General features: G+C 34.2%; 2 protein-coding genes across 2 annotated transcripts; both read left to right on the forward strand.

Annotated features, from left to right (window-relative positions):
• Window positions 1–8,713: 8,713 nt before the first annotated feature.
• Window positions 8,714–9,939, forward strand: LOC143589352 (uncharacterized). The gene is made up of 5 exons (XM_077070139.1): window positions 8,714–8,864; window positions 9,390–9,508; window positions 9,602–9,675; window positions 9,735–9,822; window positions 9,901–9,939. Exons 1-5 carry the CDS (start codon window positions 8,714–8,716, stop codon window positions 9,937–9,939), a joined length of 471 nt encoding a protein of 156 aa, XP_076926254.1.
• Window positions 9,940–10,281: 342 nt separating this feature from the next.
• LOC143589816 (uncharacterized) lies at window positions 10,282–21,598 on the forward strand. Its single transcript, XM_077070470.1, has 4 exons — window positions 10,282–10,484; window positions 10,580–10,634; window positions 10,716–10,797; window positions 21,476–21,598. Exons 1-4 carry the CDS (start codon window positions 10,328–10,330, stop codon window positions 21,581–21,583), a joined length of 402 nt encoding a protein of 133 aa, XP_076926585.1. The 5' UTR covers window positions 10,282–10,327; the 3' UTR covers window positions 21,584–21,598.
• Window positions 21,599–21,664: the final 66 nt, after the last annotated feature.

Consider the following 21,664-nt stretch of genomic DNA (forward strand, 5'->3'; position numbering starts at 1 on the left):
TAGGTCGTCTACTGTGTGTTTTTGACTAGTTTATGGTTGATTTGCAATAAAGCCATAGGAACAATATTAATAAATCAAATAGATCTAAGTGTGCTGCTAATCTAAATAGTTGAGAGGTGATAGATTATATGATAAGTCTTGGTTGCTTAAGATTGCTATATTTAGTTCTTCGTAAGGAGTCCGTCTAGGTTTGACTTTTCAGCCTTGTTTATCTAGTCGAGTGAATACTTTAAACTACCTTTGATTTCCGTGCTGTAAGGTAGGATTTCTTATAGAGGTACTTGTCATAAAATAATTAGCGACCGTAAGCGAGTCTAATTAAACTGGTGTTTTTGAGAACTTAATAGAAATCAATAGGTGTCTTCTTGAGAAGGGTTAGGGGTCCCTTTGGGTTTTTTTAGTGAATAATTTAAGATCCCAGTTCCATAACTTAGCATTTTCCAACTATTTGATAATTGATACATTAGGGATTCTAGCCTAGGTGGTTGCTTGTCATCATTTGAATTAAGTCTAGGTTTAAGTCGTCTTTAAGTCTTAGTGATTAATTTTAATATTAGTTCAATATTAGTTTTTTTTAGTAAATCCCCCAATAATAATAATAAATAAATAGTCGTGTATGTAGTTGAGTCTAATTTAGCTAGTTTACGTAATTAAAAGAGTCTCGTGGGTTCGATATCCGGACTTACTTAGCTGTACTAGAGTCGACCGGTTCACTTGCCGGTTAGTAGTTTTAGTTAAGTTAAGAGGTCTAGAATTATTACTTAGTGGTTGAAATCGAAGTTTGCAGGAAAAATTCATTTTTTAATATTTTTTATATATTAAACCAATTTTATTTCCATTTTTTTCAAATCCTTCTTCATCCCCTTCACCAAACCCACGAAACCCTACCCTTTTCACCATCAAATCCATCATTTTTTCACCATATCAAACCTCAAAATCATTAATATAACAGTAAACAACTATAACCCATCATTAATTTCCATCCTTCCTTCATCATTCAAACCACATTCACCACTTTACCTAAAAATTTTTACCACTTAATTCTTGCATTTCAAAGTCTAAGGTATGATTTCTTGTCACAATTTGTACTTGTTTTTGTATACTTAGCCTAGTTTTGCAAGTTTTCTTTGTTAGTTTAAGTAAACTAGTTTGTCGGGTTTTTAAGGAATTATTAGTTTGTTGAAGTAAGTTTGTGGGTTTTGTTGACCGGGTTGAGCTCAGTTAGAAAATATATTTGGTTTGTCGGTTTGTGTCGGTTTGACGTTATTTGTTGCATTATTGGTTGCGGGTGGTTCGGTTTGGTTTTCCAAAGTTACTAGTTTGTTGCGGTTTGGCCGGTTTGGGTATTGCAAAGTGAAAATTTTGTTTGAGTTTGTATGTGAATTGTTGAAGTTGGGAATTGAGTGTTGCAATATTTTTTTGGTAAAGTCTTAATTGGTTTATAACTCAATGTTCGGTTTTGATGGCACTTTTACTTAATTGGGACAATTAATGTGCCGGATGGTGTACTTTGAGTCATTGTTGTTTTGTCGGTTAATTAGTTTAACTTTATTTTGAGTTTTTGATTATCCGTTGAACTTTATTTGCTAAAAATGACCGCTTGTTCGTACTCAATCTACATTCGGATGAGTTTGGTCGTTTATATTATGTACCCGGATACTAATTTTTTCCCCTTGTTTGCTTGTATTAAATGTATTTTTCAGGATGTCCGGAGAAGGATCGTCACATGGGGCAACTAAGCGTAGACGCGGCCCGACACCGGTTCTGCAAGATGAGCCGGTAATGGAGGATGTGGTTGGAAGGACAACAAAAAAAGTGATTAATTACAAGGAAGAAGCAGTACCGTTAAGGCGAAAGGCTAGGGACATGCGGGGGTGTACGTTACTCCGATTTACAGAAGATTCAAAAGAATATGAGAAGTTGCATGACCTTATGGGGTCGGATATGCTGAGTTTCAAAACGATTAATTGGGATACGTTGGATTAGATTGGGCAAAAGGAATCGGATTGAAGAATTGTTGGGCCCAAAGTTTAGGGCGATGTTGTGTTTAAGAGAACTCCAGTATAAAGAGCTGACACTTGAGTTTCTGTGAACGTTTCGGTATAAAGATGGTAATTTTGAGCAGCCCGACGCGGTTTCGTTTGCATTGGGACGAGAGACATACGAGATGACGATGGCCGAGTTTGGGGTGGCGATTGGCTTTTACACAGAAAATAAAGTTAATTCGGTTGAGTTTCACACAAGTTTGCGAGGAGCGTTTCGAAATAAGAAGCCCTTTAGTTTGACCAGCACGGAGTTGGCTACTTTTTGGGGAAAGATTGCGATTTCTCCGTTTTCAGGAAGTATGGCCGCATTGGACATTCGCGACCCGGTTTTGAGGTACGTTCATAAAATTCTAAGTGCTACTTTGGTTGGGCGAGGGTCAGGTGAGAATAAAGTGAATTGGTTGGACTTGTTCTGTTTATTGGTTATGGTTGAACAAAGGCCTGTTAATGTGGCAAGTGTGTTGGCTTGGTCGTTTCATCGAAATCGAAGGGGAGGTACTCAAAAGAGATCAAAGCTAGATATGGGCCAATATGTGACATTGTTAGCTAGATATGGGGCCAATATGTGACATTGTTGGCAAAGAACTTGGGTGTTTTTGAGAAATATGATCAGTAATATTTGACACGCAGGCCAGTGGTTGAGTTTATTGGTATAAGAGAGTTGAGGACGGCTGGGATTTTAGCGCCCTTTGATCCATTAGCATGGGAGGGGGCTCATTTGGGTCCTACAGAGCTTCCACCTCCTGATCCTGAGGTCGCCGAGGCGATGCGAGCTGAGTTGCCTACCTGACATCAGAGGCCGTTGCATAGACAAGAGAGACCGGGAAGGCAGTTTCCAGTTCGTGAGCCCCGTCCTGAGGTACTTACTTTGGATTCTTTATATGATAGGATGGAGTCGGGATTCAACCACATACAGGGTTACGTGAATGAGCAGTGTGATGGGATTAGAAAACTGATGAGGGACAGTCAACAGAGACAAGATGAGAATATGAGGCATTTGATGACTGGGTTGCATATTGATCTGCCTGATTATTTGAGACAGCCGGAAAGTGAAAGAACAAGGAAAAACGATGAGTCAAAGGTCCTAAAGCAAGAAAAGTCAACCGTCAAGGCTTGTGTCTTTAACGAATATGCAAAACCCGAAGGGTTTGAGAATGAGCAGAGGTAGGTGACGGCTGGAGGAGGTGTATTAGGGTTAGATTAAGGTTTACAGCAGATAGTTATGACTTGTTTATATAGGAATAGCTAAATCGAACTAATTATAGGCTTTTTGGCCCGTTTAAGCAAGCATATGCGTTTTAAGGAAAGAATCGTCGAAAGATACATAAATATATGATCTTGGGCAGAGGGAAACGAATTAGGAATGATATTTTAGTTATATGATGTTTACTTGGACCTTAATTCACTCAAACATGCCTAAAAATAAACGAGTTTAGGTCTGCCCGCGCGGCGCTTCGGGGTTTAGGAGGGGAAAGTTTCATTTTTTACAAGTTTAGTCGTTTTAGTTTGGTGTTTGGTCTTTAAATGCACTTTTTGATGAAATCATTAGGATTTAAACGTTATTTAAAGTACAAGGGCCTAAAGTGAACATTAGGAATTTAATACTTATAAAGATTTGATTTTTGATTAATAATAGTGATCCAAAATATTCTCGGATCGGGTTAAACGTAAATGAATACGGTTTGAAAAATCCGAAATGTTACATAACGAGTCTCCAGGAGTTAAAGTGTTTAATAATGTTAAACAATTTGTAAAATTTGCGGGTATATTAGGAAAAATATCAAATTATTAACTTTTATTACACTTCAAACATGTTTCAAAGTTCAAGGTTTCAATTGTAAATATATATTAAATCCATCTTTAAAAAGAGCATGAATCTTGGAGGACCATAAGTGTAACTTCATTTAAATTGTAATATTAAAACAATAAAGTCTCAAACCCACCAACCACCATCACGTTTTTACGGCCAATATATTCCGGCAAACCGATCGCGACTCCGGCGAGCTTTAAACACCCATATAACGCTTATAATAATTCAATTAATGGTGTGTAACAACCGTAGACCATAAGGAAAGACTTATAAACGTCGTTAATAACGCGTAATATCAAATAATCAGTGCGTTTTAACCCCGAACCCGCCGGATATTTTTCAAAAATGCAATAACGATCATTAAAGCCTTTACGTCCCAATTGAACCTATAAATAGGACCTAAAACATCAACTAAACTCGTCCCAAATATCTTTTTCACCTAAAACACACTCTATAATCATGAAATTGTCCGTCAAAGTTTATTTCCGGCCAAGTTCCGTTCACTATCAAATCGTCATATTTCCAGGTAATTTTTATATGTTTATGAATAGTTGTAAGCCGTAAACTAAAACCCCTAACTTAATTGTAACAAAAAAGGAATGGATTAACGGATTTTAGACTTAAGGTTTTGAGGTAGAAGATGATGAACATGATGTTTAAAATATATATTATTCATTTCCATTCCTATTCGAAATAACAAGCTAGTCCAGTGGTTAAGTCACTTGTTTGTAAATCCAAAGACCCGGGTTCGGACCCGGGCCAGAGCATTTTGTTTGGTTTTATTTTTTTTAAAAACTTTTTTTCCTTTATTACTTTTACCAAATTAGTTTTTTTTTATAAATTAGTAAAATCATTTTTAACTATATTTTACCCTCTTTCTTCAAATAAAACCGAACTTTCATATTCGTTAAGCTTTCGCAAGAAACCGTTACTATAATATTATATTATATACCCTTCCGTTAATATTTATAAAAGCGAACGTAATTATTTACGAAATAAAATTACATCGTCAACCGGTACTTCATAAATATCATAAAATTCTATATTAATAATAAATTGTTAGTTGAAATAATATTAATTTCCATCTTGTTAATCTTTATAATGCGCTAACGTAAACGTCTTCGAGATAAATTTGACCGATAATTCGTTTTCCATAAATATTAAAGTTATCTTATGAATAATAAATTATTAATTAAATAGTATTAAAGTAATTTACACCGTTAAATTAGTTAATAATTCTGTTATTTTAAATTAATTCATTAAGCTTGTATTCATTAACTTTCAATCCGTTAACTTTAAAACTTGTTAGATATAATTCGTTAAATTTCAATCCATAAGTTTTAAATTTGTTCGTTTTTAATTCATTAAGCTTAAAAATAATATCAAAATAATCTATAGCTTAAAATAATAAAAGATATAATAAAATAAAATATATTTTCAACAAAAATTATACAATAATTAACTTTATTAATCCAGTTAGCTAGTCTTGATTCTCTTTGTGTAAGGCCCCGTTCCCGGTAACCTTACTTTGGTGTTGGATTTACTCATAAACACAGTTCTAAAATCAGAGTAAATTAAAAACTTTACGGAATAATTAAATACTTCAAATATCACATTACGAAACATTTATTCTTGTCTTAACATACAAATTGTCTTTTAATAAATAATTAATTAAAACAGTCTTGACGCTTCTTCGTAGATGCCAATCTCTTCCGTCCATGCCATGTGTCCCTCTTCAAGCCAGCTGCCTCAATCTATTTGCCTGCGTGCATACTAAAAGTCAGCTACGCTGAGTGAGTTCTAGTTAATCATTTAACATACTATACATTCATATCTTTACTCATACGCATCCGAAGATACGTATTCATACCTTATTTACTCTTACTTCTTTCATACAAACTTTATATACATGCACACACGCTTACATACTTTCTTTCATAAGGCCTTGTAATTTACCATAGGCTATTCTATCTCTACCATCACAGATATTATTAGGGTCTGGTCCCTTCTGTCTCAGATATTATTAGGGTTTGGTCCCTACTATCTCAGATATTATTAGGGTCTGGTCCCTACTATCTCAGATATTATCAGGGTCTGGTCCCTTCTGTCTCAGATATTATCAGGGTCTGGTCCCTTCTGTCTCAGATATTTTTAGGGTCAGGTCCCTTTGCCTCCAATAACCATACCTGTCACGTCACTCGTTCATACATTCATTTTCATTCATGCATACTTTACATATCTTCTGGTCATGGATATATGTATATGTACATATTCATTCGTATAAACATTCTATAATAACATTCAATACTTAGTCGTACATATAACATACACATATCATACACTTACCATTTAAGATAAGTGTATTAACAAATTATCACAAAGGAGTATGCACACAGCCCCAAAAACATAACAGATAAAGGGGCTAGAAACTCACCTGAAGTCGGTTTCTCTCGCTGTTAACAGTAATGCCCTTCTTTAGCTGTGCACGGCTAACTGTATAACGCATTACGAGTGTCAAATATCCATTACTACTACTTCTTATATCTAAGTCAATGACACCCTCAACTAACGGGGTCCGGGGGCAGCGCCCCTGGTAGCGGGGTCTAAAGGCGGCAGCCCCTAGCAGCGTCCAAGGGGCAGCGCCCTTGGCTGGGGTTGAGCTGCCAGGTCAGCTCGGAAAAATTTTATTTTCATTAACAATCCTTTAACAAAAATGCATCAGAAAATGAATTTTATAGAATTTTGCATGGAAGAATTTCGCTTCGCATGGGACTGTTACGCTTCGCATGGAAGTGTTTCGCTTCGCATGAAACTGTTTCGCTTCGCATGGAAGCGTTTCGCTTCACATGGCTAAGCGAAGCGAAATGCCTGTTTCGCTTCTCATGGCTGAGCGAAGCGAAATGCCTGTTTCGCTTCTCATGGCTGAGCGAAGCGAAATGCTTGTTTTGCTTCTCATGGCTGAGCGAAGCGAAATGCCTATTTTTCTTCGCTTTTACCATTTTTTTAGCCATTTTACTTCGTGGCTCTTCCTCAGGACATGATTTTTACTCTTTCCCAACTTTTGACACATTCTGACCCAGTGCACCTGATCCTGAACCCATCTCTCAACGTCCAAACACCACCTTTTTATCACAAAGTGCACCCGAGAGGTTATAACTTACCAAGTTTATATTTTTCTTACATTTTACAACCCGATCTATCATTATATCTGTTTGCATGACGATTCTAACTATAAAACTTAACCATTTAAACCGAAACTTACCTTTGCTTCGGGTTCGAGTTCAGATCCGGACAATACGTAGATCTGGACGATGATTCTTGCTATTTGATGATGTCTACACACGAGATTCTTCATCTTTTTACACGGATTTGGATCCGGAATGTAGAGAGAAAGTGTGTGTTTGTGTGTTTGGATGATAAAAGAAAAGAAAAGGAAGAAGTGGTTGGGTTATATATAGAAGGGGTTTCGTGGGTCCCACCACCCATTCCCAATTCCTACTTCCCAAACACTTAACATAAGACTATTTTAACGACACACACTATTAACAAAAATTTCTGTTATTTATTTAACAAAAGTTGGATGTTACACTTTGCATTTTCATTTATAGTTCGTGACGGTTGATCGCTTCGGTTTTCCTTTGAACTCGCTTTCGGTTTTATTTCAAGTTAATTATCTATTTCACAGGTGAGTTTCTCACACCCCCTTTTTAACGCTTTTACTTTTGGGGGTAACATATATATCCTATTAAACACAAGTCGATTTTATAATCAGCTATCAAATTGCAATTCATATCGTGGACTTGTGTGTTATATGTGCTTACTTGATTATGTGCTCAGCAAGTGGTTGCCTTAATAAGTATGATTATACGCCCCCCTTTGCACTCAGGACCATTTTGTTATGAGTGGAAAAGAGACCCCCGATCCGAGTACGTTGGCTATGGCCAACTGGAAAGGACATTGCATGCGAAGTAGTTTAATTATCACAAGTTTCATGGCATTGCAAGGTTTTTATGTATTTATTTTTTCTTGTGGGAACTCACCAACTATTAAGTTAGTTGACCGTATTTTATTTATATGTTGCAGGTACAAACATTAGAGGATGATACTTGGAGAAGACACTAGACTTAGGTTATTGAAACAAATGGACAAAATATTTAGTTGTATTTATGTTTTCTTGTTTACGAACTTGTGTATATGATGTTTAAGCCAATTAATGATAATATTGTCACTTAATAGTGTCACATGTGTTTTGAACAATCTGTACGTCACACTCGGGCGTTTCCGCTTTAGCCGGGGTTGTTACGCTATCAATTCTTCTAACTTTTATCAAATTTGAAATATTTATGTCAACATTAATTTTTCCTTCAGTGGTGGTCAGAACGTTGTATGGGAAGCATGTCATGCAAAACTATGCTCAAATGAATATTCACAAAGTTTGATAATTAATATATATCTTACTTTTGCTTTTGATACTTAGGCAACAAAACTTATCAAACCCAACTTTAAAACTTTTGACTTAACTTACTTTCAACTTTTGTCAGGAAATATATATTATGAAGGTATAAGATGCTTGGCTGGAACTTGTTTACAAAATTAGTCTACCGCTGATAAACACAAATATTAAAAAAGAAACCGAACTTTGCAATTAACTAAACAAGAAGCCAGAAGTGTGAAGTTTACAAACTATAAGGGTTATATCTGTCAATAGAAAATCAAATAACAGATTTTCCCGCCCGTCGTTATAACAAAATCTCAACTTCCCATCATCTTCACACCTACCAAATTACACGCTCAATTACACACAGTATCACGCTCAATTACAGTATTCAGTTCGTAATTGTTACTAGAAGCTGCTGCAATGGCTTCACCGTCGGAACTGCTGTCGAAGTGGCAAGAGAAGCAGCCGGTTAATCAAACGATGTATCGAACGAAGAAGATATACTTCTCAGGAAACGCTACTAGAATCGTACTTCAGAACGAGAACGGACCGTGTCCTCTTATAGCCATTTGTAATCCTCTATACCTCCTTTACAGTTTTCTAGGGTTTCATAATTGCTGAATTAGTTCGTTAATTAGGAATTGATCGTTAATTTCGTTGTTATTTACCTAATTTGGCACTCAGTCTGCGATTAATTACCTAATTCCTCAATTAGCACTCAAATTGATCGTTATTCATTCTTTAATTAGTAATTAGGTTGAATTTTAATGTTTTAACTGTAATCTGAATTGGATTGTGTGCTGTTAAAGATCGATTACACAATTATTGATTGTATTCATTAATTACTTAATTTAACAGTGTTCTGTAGTAATTAGGTCGAATTGTAACATTTTTTTATAGAATTAGGGAAAGATGATTATTGATTCAACTGTAATCTCAACTTCAGATTTCTTGAGATTTTATATTACTGTTATTGATTGAAGTTTGAAATCTATGTTGATTACCTAATTTAACTGTAATCTGTACTTTAGATTTCTTCACTAATTAACTTGATTGCATATTACTGTTATCGATTGAATTTTGGAATCTATGTTAGGCAACATCCTGTTGCTGAGAGGCACATATAATCTGAAAAATCAAACTTACGTATCAGAGGCACAATTGCAAGCGTTTGTGGCTGAGAGTCTATTCAATTCACTTTGTAAAGAAGAAAACGTAATTTTAACGTGCATTTTCATTTTATGTTTCTAAACTAGAAAAAAGAAATCTAATAATTAAAGTTTCATTGGTTTTGATCTCTTTTTGAAGAATGCAAAGACTGTAGCTGATGCCATTGATTCGATGCCAAATCTTACAACAGGCGTGGATGTTAAATTCCAAAGGCCTAATGATATATGACTTGTTTCTAGTTGACAATATAATAATATATGACTTGTTGCAGGATTGATGGTTTTGAGCTCACAAGGGAGAATGAAGTATTTGGTTTATTGGAAATGCGACTAGTTCATGGATGGCTTGTTGATCCACAGGTATGTAACAAACTTGTATATGCGATAAGAATATACTGTAATAAATTTGTATAATAAAGGTCTATCCATTGGTTTCAGGATGCTGAAACCGCAAATGCCATGCTCAAAGTCGTATAATTCCCTGATGGGTGAACTTGTGGCTCATGAAATTAAACAATCTCTAGGTTCTGAAGCTGTTTCTGTGAAGAAGTCTGAAGAAGATAATGTTGAAGTGGAACATTTTGTAAAAGAAGACATTGATCCAACTTCAGCATATTCAGATAGAGTTATTAGTGAACCAACATCAAATGTTGTTGAATCATCAAAAAGGATGAAAGAAACTATTGCTGAATCCAGTTCTTTAACAACAGCAAATTTAGATGGTGTTATTAGTGAACTGACATTAAATGTTGTTGAATCATCAATAAAGGTGAAAGAAACGATTGCTGAATCCAGTTCTTTAACAACAAAAGGTTCAGATGATGTTATTAGTGAACCGACATCAGATGTTGAATCATCAGAAAAGATGAAAGAACCTATTGCTGAATCAAGTTCTTCAACAACAGCGAATTCAGATAGTGTTATCAGTGAACCTACATCAAACGTTGTTGAATCATTAATAAAGATGAAAGAAGCAATTGCTGAATCTAGTTCTTCAGCTTCAACATCTAACGTTAATGAAGGTATGATGAGTTTCTTGATATTATGTACAACTAAAATGTGCCCTTTTGACTTCAATAAATTTGATTAAAGTGGTTGATCTTTTCTATTCATTTAGGGGAACTCATAAATAACTTTCTTGAGAACAATCCAACTCAGCTGACTGTGTACGGGTACGTTTTGATCATATATCACATTGATCATTCGTTTATTAAATCAAGATTATGATTTGTTTTATGCTGCATTGCTTGCAGGTTATTTTGCTTGCAAGCAGGTTTAGAAGAGCAAAAACTTTGTGTGTTTTTTCACAACAATCACTTCAATACGATGTTCAGGGTTAGTGTTTGTAATATATATATATATATATATATATATTTTAAATTTCACTGTTTGTGTGTTAACTAAACTCAAGTTAATATATTATACACAATATATAGGTGAACTGTACATTTTAGTTACAGATGAAGGTTACATGGATCAACCTGGTATGGTATGGGAAAAGCTAACTGAGGTATTAAGGTTAAAAATTAAAGTATCATTATTGAGGTATGATCTTTAATATGGTAATACTACGGTGTGGTTTCAGGTGAATGGTGATTCGGTTTTAATGAACAGTTACTTCATGGGTTTCAAACCAGGAAATCATGAGATAGAGGAAATACCTGAATCCGATTTGACGAGTGTCAAGAAAAAGGATGCAGCAACTGTGTTGAGAGAGTTTCAAGTATGCTATTTATTTTTATGAAACTTACATTGAAGAAATGCAAATAAAAATAGACACTGAATTTAAATTTATACAAAACATCATATTTTATAAGTTAGATAGCAAAAACAAAAGGTGCAAATGCATAAAACCTTTTTGTTTTTACTAGATAAAGTTAAATACATAAATAGTTAATGTGGTATGACAAAAATAACACATTTTGAGTATTAACTTTAAAAGGTTCATTTTTTATTATATCTATGGTTTTATTTTACAGCATGGCTATGTTTTAACACGGGCTTCCATGAAAAATGTTTGTGTGAAATGACTAAAATACCCTATTGTGTTTTGAGAAACTATAGGACTCTTTCATATGAAACTCACTTGATTTTGTATTCAGGACTATATTGAAGGACTTGAAGAGAGCTCGAGTTTTAGGTAAGTGTCTGCCTTTGTTCTTTCTGTCATACCCAAAACATAGACATATGAATGAACAAAAAGCGATTCACTATACTTATATTAAATATTTATGTTTTTTTGACAGTACTAATCGAAAAAAGCCCTTGAGCTATTAGGAATAGATGAAAATGAGTTACTTTACGGTCCTGAGGTAGAGGAGATACCCAAATCTGAAGAGAAGCGTGTGAAGGAAAAGCTGGATGAGCAGAGTGTGATGAAAATGTTTGAAGTATGTTGCTTTTTTTATAAATATAATATCAAATAAAGGTAGATAAAAAAAAACACATAGCACCGGTGAATAATATAAGTTATAAAAGAAACATAGAACTGTATTTTAAATAAAACCCAAAAGATAATTAAAGATTTAAAGAGGTGGCAAATGGATTAACCCTTTATTAATTACACCGTGATGTAATATGTAATGGTGTTTGTTTGGTGTACTTGTCTTCTTTAGCAACTTGCTAGAGTTGATTTAGAAATTAATAAAAGTTTTTTTTTTTGTTGGTCATCCAAAAAACAGATTAACCTTTTTTTTCCTTCTGTTTTTTGCTAAATAGAGTTAAATACATAAACATTTCTTGTGGTATGGAAAAAATAGCATGTTTACAGCCTAACTTTAAAAGGTTGCATCTTTTTATACTATTAACATGTTTGCGTTTTAACACTAACTTCCATTAGAAATTGTTAGCTATTTGTGAAATGCCTAAAATACTAAAATTTTTAGTTTTGACAAACTATAGGACTTTTTAATATGAATCTTACTTGAGCCTTTGTATTAAGGACTATTTTGAAAAACTTATCAAAACAGGAGCTTGACTTTAAGGTAACTATCTGACTTTGTTCTTACACACGAGGGAGCTCGAATACATATATGTATGTGTGTATATTTTTTGTGTGTGTGGATTTGTTATATTAAATATTTATGTTTATTTTGACAGTCCTAATGTGAAAGAAGCCCTTAAGCTACTAGGATTAGATGAAAAAGACTTAATTCCTAGTCTGTGTGAGGTAGAAAACCCCGGTCCCAAGCCTGGGGCAGGAAACCCTGGTCCAGAGTCCGAGAAGTGGAAGTTCGGTCCAGAGTCCGAGAAGTGGAAGTTCGGTCCAGAGCCCAAGCTCGAGGTATGCTAACCATTACCTGACCTTTTCATCTAACAAAGGAAATTATTTGAAAGCATTTGTTGAAATGAAGTATTATGTTGTTTTTTGATGTATATAATTTTGATTTAATTAATGACTTGACAGCGAGACTATTCAAACTCAAGGTGGGAGCGGATGTCATCCAAGAAGGTAAAACAAATAATCAAGGAGAAGTGCTATTTGATGTGAACTTGCAGGTTTGGACTATTGTACATGTTTGCAGGCTATATTGAAAAATGTTGGATTAAAATACAATGTTACTATGAATAATATAGGTTGAATTGGTGAATTTGTGGCATATTGTACCCGTATGCATAGAATGTTGTAAAGACAGTTGGAGATATCTTTTGTGTACAAGTTTCTATCTGTTTTTCTAGTAATTCATAGTTCTTGCATGATCAAGAAGCCAAATATGTCACATATATAAAACTGTGTTTAAAGACAAAGAGATCACAAAACTAAACGATACTATTATCGATTTAAATGACAGTTTACAATTTATAAATAAACTAAGGTTTATTCGTCACCCATGGCTAGGTCAAGTGCATAGTCATCTCTTTTCTGCACAAATGATTAAAAGATATGTAAAAAAATGAAAAGTAAAAAGATTTTTGAATAAATAAGGGAAGATAAACAAATAATATACTTAGCTTTTAGTTCTGCAGAGATATCCCTAATGCTTCAGGCTGTCTAAGTTGACCAGATTTTATACTAACAGCACCAAATAAAAAAAAAATATAGAAAGAAAAGAAAAAAAAAACTAATTCCTTATTTGGTGAAAACTCAATTTTGTGAATGAAACCCGTACTCTAAAAAAATAAATTATAATTACTTATTGCTAAACATCGCCCGCTATTTCATAGTGTATAGGTAGTTAGAGTTGTATGTAGAGAACTTGTGTTTTGGTTCAAAGTATATTATTCTATGTTTATTAAGAAGAGTGATTCTACATTGTCAGTTTTACTTGTTTACGTCGATGACATTGTGATAACTTGCAATTGTAATAACGAAGCTAACAATTTTCTTAAATCAAAATTCTTGATTAAGGATCCGAGTGATCTTAAATATTCTCTCGGTATTGTCAAGTATGATATGGGTTTGGATTTGTAACAAAGAAAATATTGCTTGGACTTACTAGTTGAGTATGACATGATTTGTTGCAAACCAGTTGGTAATCCTATTGAGCAACACTTTGTGTTATTTGTTTAAAAGTGATGGTGAATATCAGCAGCTGCACACTTTTAACTGAGTGCGAAAGAGCCTTAGGATTGACAAACGAGTTGAGTCTGACGGGTTCGCGTTGGAACAAGTCGATTAATAAAAAAGGTACTTTGTTTGGGTCGAAATGGGAAAGAGCTATGGGTTTGGATCGGTACAGGTTTCATTTCAGGTTGGAACGAATTTCGGGTTGGGACAGGTTCAGGTCGGCAAGAGTTTCAGGTCAACACGGGGTTCAAGTCGGGAGTTAGTTACGGGTCGGGCAGAACCTGTTCGAAGGCGAAACCCGATTTGTCCGAAACCCGTTCTGACCCGAATAACGTCGCGACCTGAACCCTTTTGGCGACTCGAAACCCATTCCGAACTAAACCCCGTGCCAAGCCAAAAACAATGCCAAGCCAAAACCCGTTCTGAACCGAGCTTGTGCCGATCCAAAATCTGTACCGACATGAAACGAAACCTGCAAAAAAAAAATGGACGAAAGTCGCATATTTGACCAAACCTCAAGGACGATTTTGGCACTTTACTCACCAAAAAAAAAAAAAAAACAAATAATGGAGTTAGAATCCGTTAGGTTTAGGAGTGAGAAGAGAAAACAAGTTACAAGTTGGGAGTGGTGTGAAACAAATCGTTAGTGCAGAGTGTTATTGGCCAATGAGTGAAAGTTAAGTGTATTAAAAACCAATAACCACAACAATCATACCATATCGAGTAATAATCCCACCGATAACAAAGGTATTGGTAGGGTCTGTGGAGGGTGGAATGTAGGCAAACCATATCTCTTTCCAAAAGAATAAATATGCTGCTTCCAATAAGACCCCCGCTCTAGCCTTTAAAACCAATAACCCATTTTATAAAATCACCATAACGTGTTTGTATGTGTCAAGATAGTAAGCTATGTCTTGTACAAGGTTGTCAGTTCAGATTTCGAGCCCACCCGGGTTTTCGTCCCACCGTGTGTTACGCCAGAGAGTTATGCTCTGTGGCGGCACAACGACTGCCAAGTGGCAGCCGGCGGTATGGTTTTCCGGGGGAACGCCCAGGTCAAACTTTGAAGCCAACGTTGGCCCGGTTAAGACAACATAGTCTGGTCAGTGTGGGGCATCGGAGCTCTTCAATTTTGGGGAGTGCGATAGCTTAAATACAAGAAGACGCCGTTCTAAAAGAGAAAAAAAAAGTTAGTAAGATTAATGACAAAACACATTCGAAATATGACATAACATGGTTAGAATTCGATAAACAAGACATCATCAATTAACTGACATGAACTCCCACTTTTATATTATCCATTTATTGAACCTTTGCCATTTTTATTTCCATCTTATACTACATTTAACATCAATTACCAACAACATGATCATATTATGAACTAACTCATATTTGTTTAATTTTATTGCATTCACCTAATATGACCCGTTAATAAATAACCCATCAAAATTCACCCAATTCAAATTAACAATTACTTGCTTTAACATAAAAACTTGGTTTGCATTGGGTCATTGTTCACACAACACTTTTAGCATATAATCATTTAAGGTTCATGAAGTTTATAGTTGAATTGTTTCCTCAAACACTTTGTGTGCATAACAAACTTTAAACACATTTCATCTCTTAGTTACGTCATGAAAACCCAACCTCTAGCATATAATCAAATCGAATAATCTCTGATAACCATAACGTGCCATTTCAAAAGTAGTTAATTTAAAAACATCAGGTTAAACTACTCGTTCTAGTTTTCACTTAAAAACCACTTGATTCTCCACAACTACACAACATGCATCGTATATACGTCATTTTTTATGCCCGTGGATTTTAAACAATCATTACTCATACGATTCATCATCTATAAGCACAAACGAATCAGGTTTCCAATGGGTCAAGAATACCCTTTAACATGGTAGGTCAAGTACTACCATTTCTTTGATTATCAATCTTGAATATGGTAAATCAATTTTGACCAAAACAAATGGGTTAAACTCCATTTTGACCCCCATCAACTATAAAAGAATGACAAAACAACCCCTGGAGTTTGCATAGCCATTTAAATTAAGTTATATTTGTCAACATGAAACAGTCTCGACACCCTTAAACGAAACGAGTGTCTCGATAACTATCTGTATAAGATTTATCATACTATAAAAATTAAAATAATTAATTTAAATTAATTCTCTAGACTTTGGTAAAACCGGGACCATTTATATTTGAATTATTTATTTTACAATTTAAACCCAAAAGTGGGATGTTACAATTTAAATAAAAAATGAAAAAATTGTTTTTAAATAATCCCAACTATTTCCTATTGACAAATAACAGTCTTAACTTCATTTATAGCTGGTGACAGTCCTAATTAAAGATGTACTGAATAAAACGAGTTGTCAATAAACATCTATGTGGCAGCATTACATGACGATAATTGTTGGGGAATTACTGAATAAAACGAGTATCTTGGATTTTTGAGAGTCGTGATCACACTTTCAGATCAACACTATTTGTGCTTCACAAATGAATTGATCGTATAAAACTCAGAATTTTGAGAGCAAGATTCAAGTATGATATTAGGTGAGTCTAATGAACTTGTATGATCAAACGATAGGTTTAGATTTAGGGTATGCCAATCTTATGGCAGTTATCAACAGTTTTTATGTATTTAAATCTTATCTTATTATGTTAATAAAAGAAAAAATCGAAGCTTAGGTGTCAAGCTTACATTTCTCATAATTTCTAATCTTTCATCTCATTCATTCTAGCTCTCCATGGGTCATGAGTCAAAACCATTTTGAGAATTGGGTTATAACATAATGTGGGTTTTATTCCTTATTGAATTAAGTGTCATTTTCATATCTAAGGTTTGACCAACTACGCAACTTTAGTATATTTTTTAAATTTCTTGCAAATCAGCAACTGACGTTTCCAAAATCATACTATTTTAGTATTTTTCGTTAACCATGTTTGTTTTTTCCATTAAGCTAGGGTAAAATAATAATTTTTTAATTTCCCATTTACTTAATTTTGTGGTAAAAAATAAATGAGCCGAGCTACTTTTTTAACAAAACTAAACGGACCGAACTATTTTTTTTAACAAAAGTAAACGATCTGAACCAGTTTTTGACAAAATAAACGAACCAGACTACTTTTTTTAACAAAAATAAACTAACTGAACCACCTTTTTAACAAAAATACCGAGCCAATTTTTTTAGCATAAATAAACGAATTGAACAACTTTTTTTGTTATTTGACAAATCCCATGTAATACACGGTTTCAAAAGCTAGTTTCAAATACAATAAAAACACTCCTTCATTTGTGTCATTAAAATAGTTACGAAATTTAATAAATTAATTTTTCAACACATCTAATCTAATCTAATCTAATCTAACTATCTAATCTAATCTAATCTAACTATACTTATAAAAGAAAATAATGAGTATGATGTGGCAATCCCACATTTATTCTTGGCCTAATCTCTCTTCTCATTCATTCTACATATCTATGTGTTATGGGGCAAAACCATTTTGACAAATGGGTTATAATTTCCATTCTAATTCTCTAATCTCTTATCACATTTATCCTAGCCATCCATAGGTCTTGCTAAAATAAGTTTGGCAAATGGGTTATAATTTTTTCTAATTCTCTAAATTCTCATCATACTTATCATACCTATTCATGGGTCATGGGTCAAAACAATTTTGACAAATGGGTTATAATTTTCTTTCTAATTCTTTAATCTCTCATCTCATTCGTCATAGATATTGTTAGTACTATATATTTTATTTCCTTTTTACCTTTAATTTTGTTCATTTTTATTTCAAATAACGGACCTTATTTATTTTTATTATTTAAAAAAACCCCGTGTAATACATGGGTTCAAAAGCTAGTTTTTTATAAAGCAATTGCCCTTGGACACCCACCAAGGGGGCGTTGTCCCCTTGGAACCCCCATTACTTATTGGCTTCGCGCTAAGTACCAGTAGGGTATAAATCATAAAAACATTAATTAAGTATGCAACTCATACCTGACTTACTTCAGTTCATATTACAATAAACTTGATCAATAAATTAATTTCCAATTACACTAATATCACTAACAATAATCATCTGTTTCTTTTCAAGAAAATTTGTTTTAAACAATCCCAACTATGTCATATTGACAAATAACAGTCCCAACTAAATGCGTATTTTTTTTCCAACGGTTTGCTAGGCATGCCACGTAAGCAACAAACTAACGGAGTTAACTATCCATTAGTCGTTGACCGTTGGAAAATAAAATACACCTTTATTTGGAACTGCCACCGACTAACTGCGAAGTTAGGCATGTTATTTACTAATAAGACATAGTTAGGATTATTTAAAACCAATTTTCCTAAAAAAAATGGTTCACTAACCATAGTTTTTATAATTTCAAAATTCAACTACCATCACCGTCGTCGAAAACTCGTAAAAAATTGCTAAGCTAACGGTCATCTATCAAAATTCAACCACCTTAAGTTAGTTATAGTTACATTCAGAATATCAACAAACAAAACTAATTTTCCAATTGTCGTTTACCCACTAGAAAGTTTGATACTTCACTCTTAGCGGGACTATTTTCAACAAAACTTTCTAAGATGCATAAATGCTTAGCTTGATAGATTTAGAGTACAACTAGTTTTGAACTCTATGTTTAAACTCCGAGCTGAACTCACCATTAATCAACTATTTATGCAATTATATATTTTCATACTAGTTAAATGAAAATTATAATAATAGGCTCACAAAACTAGTCAAGTTTGATATAAGAAGCTTGTGCTTGAACTAGGTTATTAAATGAACTCCAATTTAGGCTCAAGTTGATAATTTGGCTCGTTTAAGATTGCCTTAATTTAAGCTTTTAACAAATTGATCTTGACTAGCTCTTAAGTGTAGCGGTGAGCAAACGGGTCATGCTCGCGAGATCCGATCCGGACCCGTTTAGTGGTGATCTCAGGACCCGAAAACCGACCATATTGTTGAGTCTGATCAGTTTCGGTTTCGCGTGTCTTACCTGGTTTATGTAGAAGCAAATGGGTTAACGTGAGACTCAACTAGCAGTGGCGAAGTTTGGACGAATACGTTAAGGGGCGAGATGAAAATACGTATTAAAAAAAGTCATAAACCGAGGGGGCGGGGGCCACCCTGGCCCTGACTATCCTTCGCCCTTGCCATCTCTGACCGGTTTAATAGTATTCTTAGGACCCGGGAACCAACCCTATTGTAAATAACCTGGTTTGATCCGGTTCAGACCTCGTGGGTCTTACCCGGTTTATGGTCACCCCTAATTAAGTGACGCATCTCATTTACACTCCTTCAAATTTCAGACCCCGTTTACAAATCAAATCCCCTCTTTTAACTACCACTAACAAAACAAGAAACCAAAAGCGTCAAGTTTATAAAATAGAAGGGTTATACCTGTCAAGAAGAAATCAAATAACAGACTTTCCCGCCCGTCGTTATATAACAGAATCTCACCAGATTCACTCTCAGTCACCTTCCAAATTACACGCACAATTACACACAGTATTCAGTTCTCAATAGCTACTAGAAGCTTCTGCAATGGCTTCAACGAAGGAACAGCTGCGGAGATGGCAAGAGAAGCAGTCGATTAATCAAACGATTTACAAAGCGAAGAAGATACATTACTCCGAAAAAGATATTCCGATCATACTTCAGAGAAAGAACGGACCGTGTCCTCTTATCGCCATTTGTAATCTTCTAAACCTCATTGATTGCTGAAATTAGTTCGTTGTTGATCGTTAATTTCATTGTAATTACCTAATTTGGTACTCAAGCTGCGGTTAATTACTTTAATTGTAAACAATCGTTGATTTCTTTCCTAATTCCTCAATTAGTAATTAAGTCGAATTTTAGAGTTTTAACTGTAATCAGAATTCGAATGTATTCTGTTAAAGATCCATAACATGATTATCTGATTGTATTATTAATTAATTTAACAGTTTTTTGTAGTAATTAGGTTGAATTGTAACTTTTTTTTTTTTACATAATTAGGGAAAGATGATTACTGATTCAACTGTAATCTCAACTTCAGATTTCTTGATAGTTAACTTGATTGTATTCTATTAAAGATAGATCACATGATTTTATATGACTGTTATTGATTGAAGTTTGCAATCTATGTTAGGCAATGTCTTGTTGCTGAGAGGCATATATGATTTGAGTGCGGATGTAACTCAAGTATCCGAGGGGCAATTGCTAACATTTGTGGCTGAGAGTCTATACAATTCACTCAATAAAGATGAGGAGGTAATTTCAACTGGTGTTTTCTTTATATGTTTCTAAGCTTGAGAAAGAAACCTAATAATTAATATAACCTCGTTCTTGTTTTCATTGGTTTTGATCCTATTTTGAAGAATTCAAAGACTGTAGCTGATGCTATTGATTTGACGCCTAGTCTTACAACAGGCATGACTGTCGATGTTAAATTCCAAAGGTATAATGATAGGACCTGTTTCTAGTTACATATGCTTCCAGTTGACAATATAATAATATATGACATGTTGCAGGATTGATGATTTTGAGCTCAAAGGGGAGAATGGAGTATTTGGTTTATTGGGCATGCGACAATTTCATGGATGGCTTGTTGATCCGCAGGTATGTAATATATTTGTATAAGCAATAAGAATATGCTCGATATGTATAATGAATGACTATTTATTGGTGTCAGGATACTGAAACTTCGAAAGCCATCGGCTCAATGTCGTATAATACCTTAATGGATGAACTTGTGATTGATCAATTTTTAGAAAATCTTCAAGACTCTGAACCCGAAGAAGATAATGTTAAAGTTGAACATTTAGAAACTATTGCTGAATCCAGTTCTTTAGAAAAAGAAGACATTGACCCAACTTCAGCAAATTCAGATGGTGTTATTAGTGAATCGACATCAAATGTTGTTGAATCATCAAACAAGATGAAAGAAACTATTGCTGAATCCAGTTCTTTAAAAACAGAAAATTCAGACGGAGTTATTAGTGAACCGACATCAAACGTTGTTGAATCATCAAAAAAGATGAAAGAAGCTATTGCTGAATCAAGTTCTTCAGCTTCAGCATCTGATGTTAATGCAGGTATGAAGACTTTTTTTTTTTTTATATTATGTAAAACTAAAATGTGCTCTTTTGACTTCAATAAATCAATTCTAAGTGATTAATCTCTTCTTTTCATTTAGGGGAACTGATAAAATGCTTTCTTGATAACAATAAGGCTCAGCTGACTGTGTACGGGTACGTTTTGATCATACATCACGTTGATCATTCATTTACCAGAACAAGATTATGATGTTTTCTAAGTTGTGTTGCTTGCAGGTTATTTTGCTTGCAAGCAGGTTTACAAGAACAAGAACTTTGTGTGTTTTTTCGCAACAATCACTTCAATACAATGCTCAAGGTTGGTTCTTGCAACAAAATTTTCAAAATCTTACTGTTTTATGTGTTATCTAAACTCATATTAATATATTATACACAGTATCTAGGTGAGCTGTACATTTTAGTTACAGATGAAGGTTACATGGATCAACCTGGTGTGGTGTGGGAAAAGCTAACCGAGGTATTAAGTTTAAACATTCTTTTATAATGAATACAAGTTAACAAAAATATTATTGCTGAGGTTTAATATTTAATGAGGTAATGTATGGTGTGGTTTCAGGTGACTGGT

Source organism: Bidens hawaiensis, unplaced genomic scaffold (genome assembly GCF_021521415.1).
Source record: "Bidens hawaiensis isolate Kalapana, Puna unplaced genomic scaffold, B.hawaiensis_p1.1 tig00001597_1, whole genome shotgun sequence".
NCBI lineage: Eukaryota > Viridiplantae > Streptophyta > Magnoliopsida > Asterales > Asteraceae > Bidens > Bidens hawaiensis.

Excerpts from the sequence above, each read along its gene's own strand:
- LOC143589816 (XM_077070470.1), top strand. The coding sequence starts at position 10,328 with ATGAAAGAACCTATTGCTGAATCAAGTTCTTCAACAACAGCGAATTCA. Across the intron at positions 10,635-10,715 it reads ACTCAGCTGACTGTGTACGG|GTTATTTTGCTTGCAAGCAG; the intron begins GTACGTTTTGAT and ends CATTGCTTGCAG. Across the intron at positions 10,798-21,475 it reads ACTTCAATACGATGTTCAGG|TATCTAGGTGAGCTGTACAT; the intron begins GTTAGTGTTTGT and ends TATTATACACAG.
- LOC143589352 (XM_077070139.1), top strand. The coding sequence starts at position 8,714 with ATGGCTTCACCGTCGGAACTGCTGTCGAAGTGGCAAGAGAAGCAGCCG. Across the intron at positions 9,676-9,734 it reads GTGGATGTTAAATTCCAAAG|GATTGATGGTTTTGAGCTCA; the intron begins GCCTAATGATAT and ends GACTTGTTGCAG. Across the intron at positions 9,823-9,900 it reads GATGGCTTGTTGATCCACAG|GATGCTGAAACCGCAAATGC; the intron begins GTATGTAACAAA and ends CATTGGTTTCAG.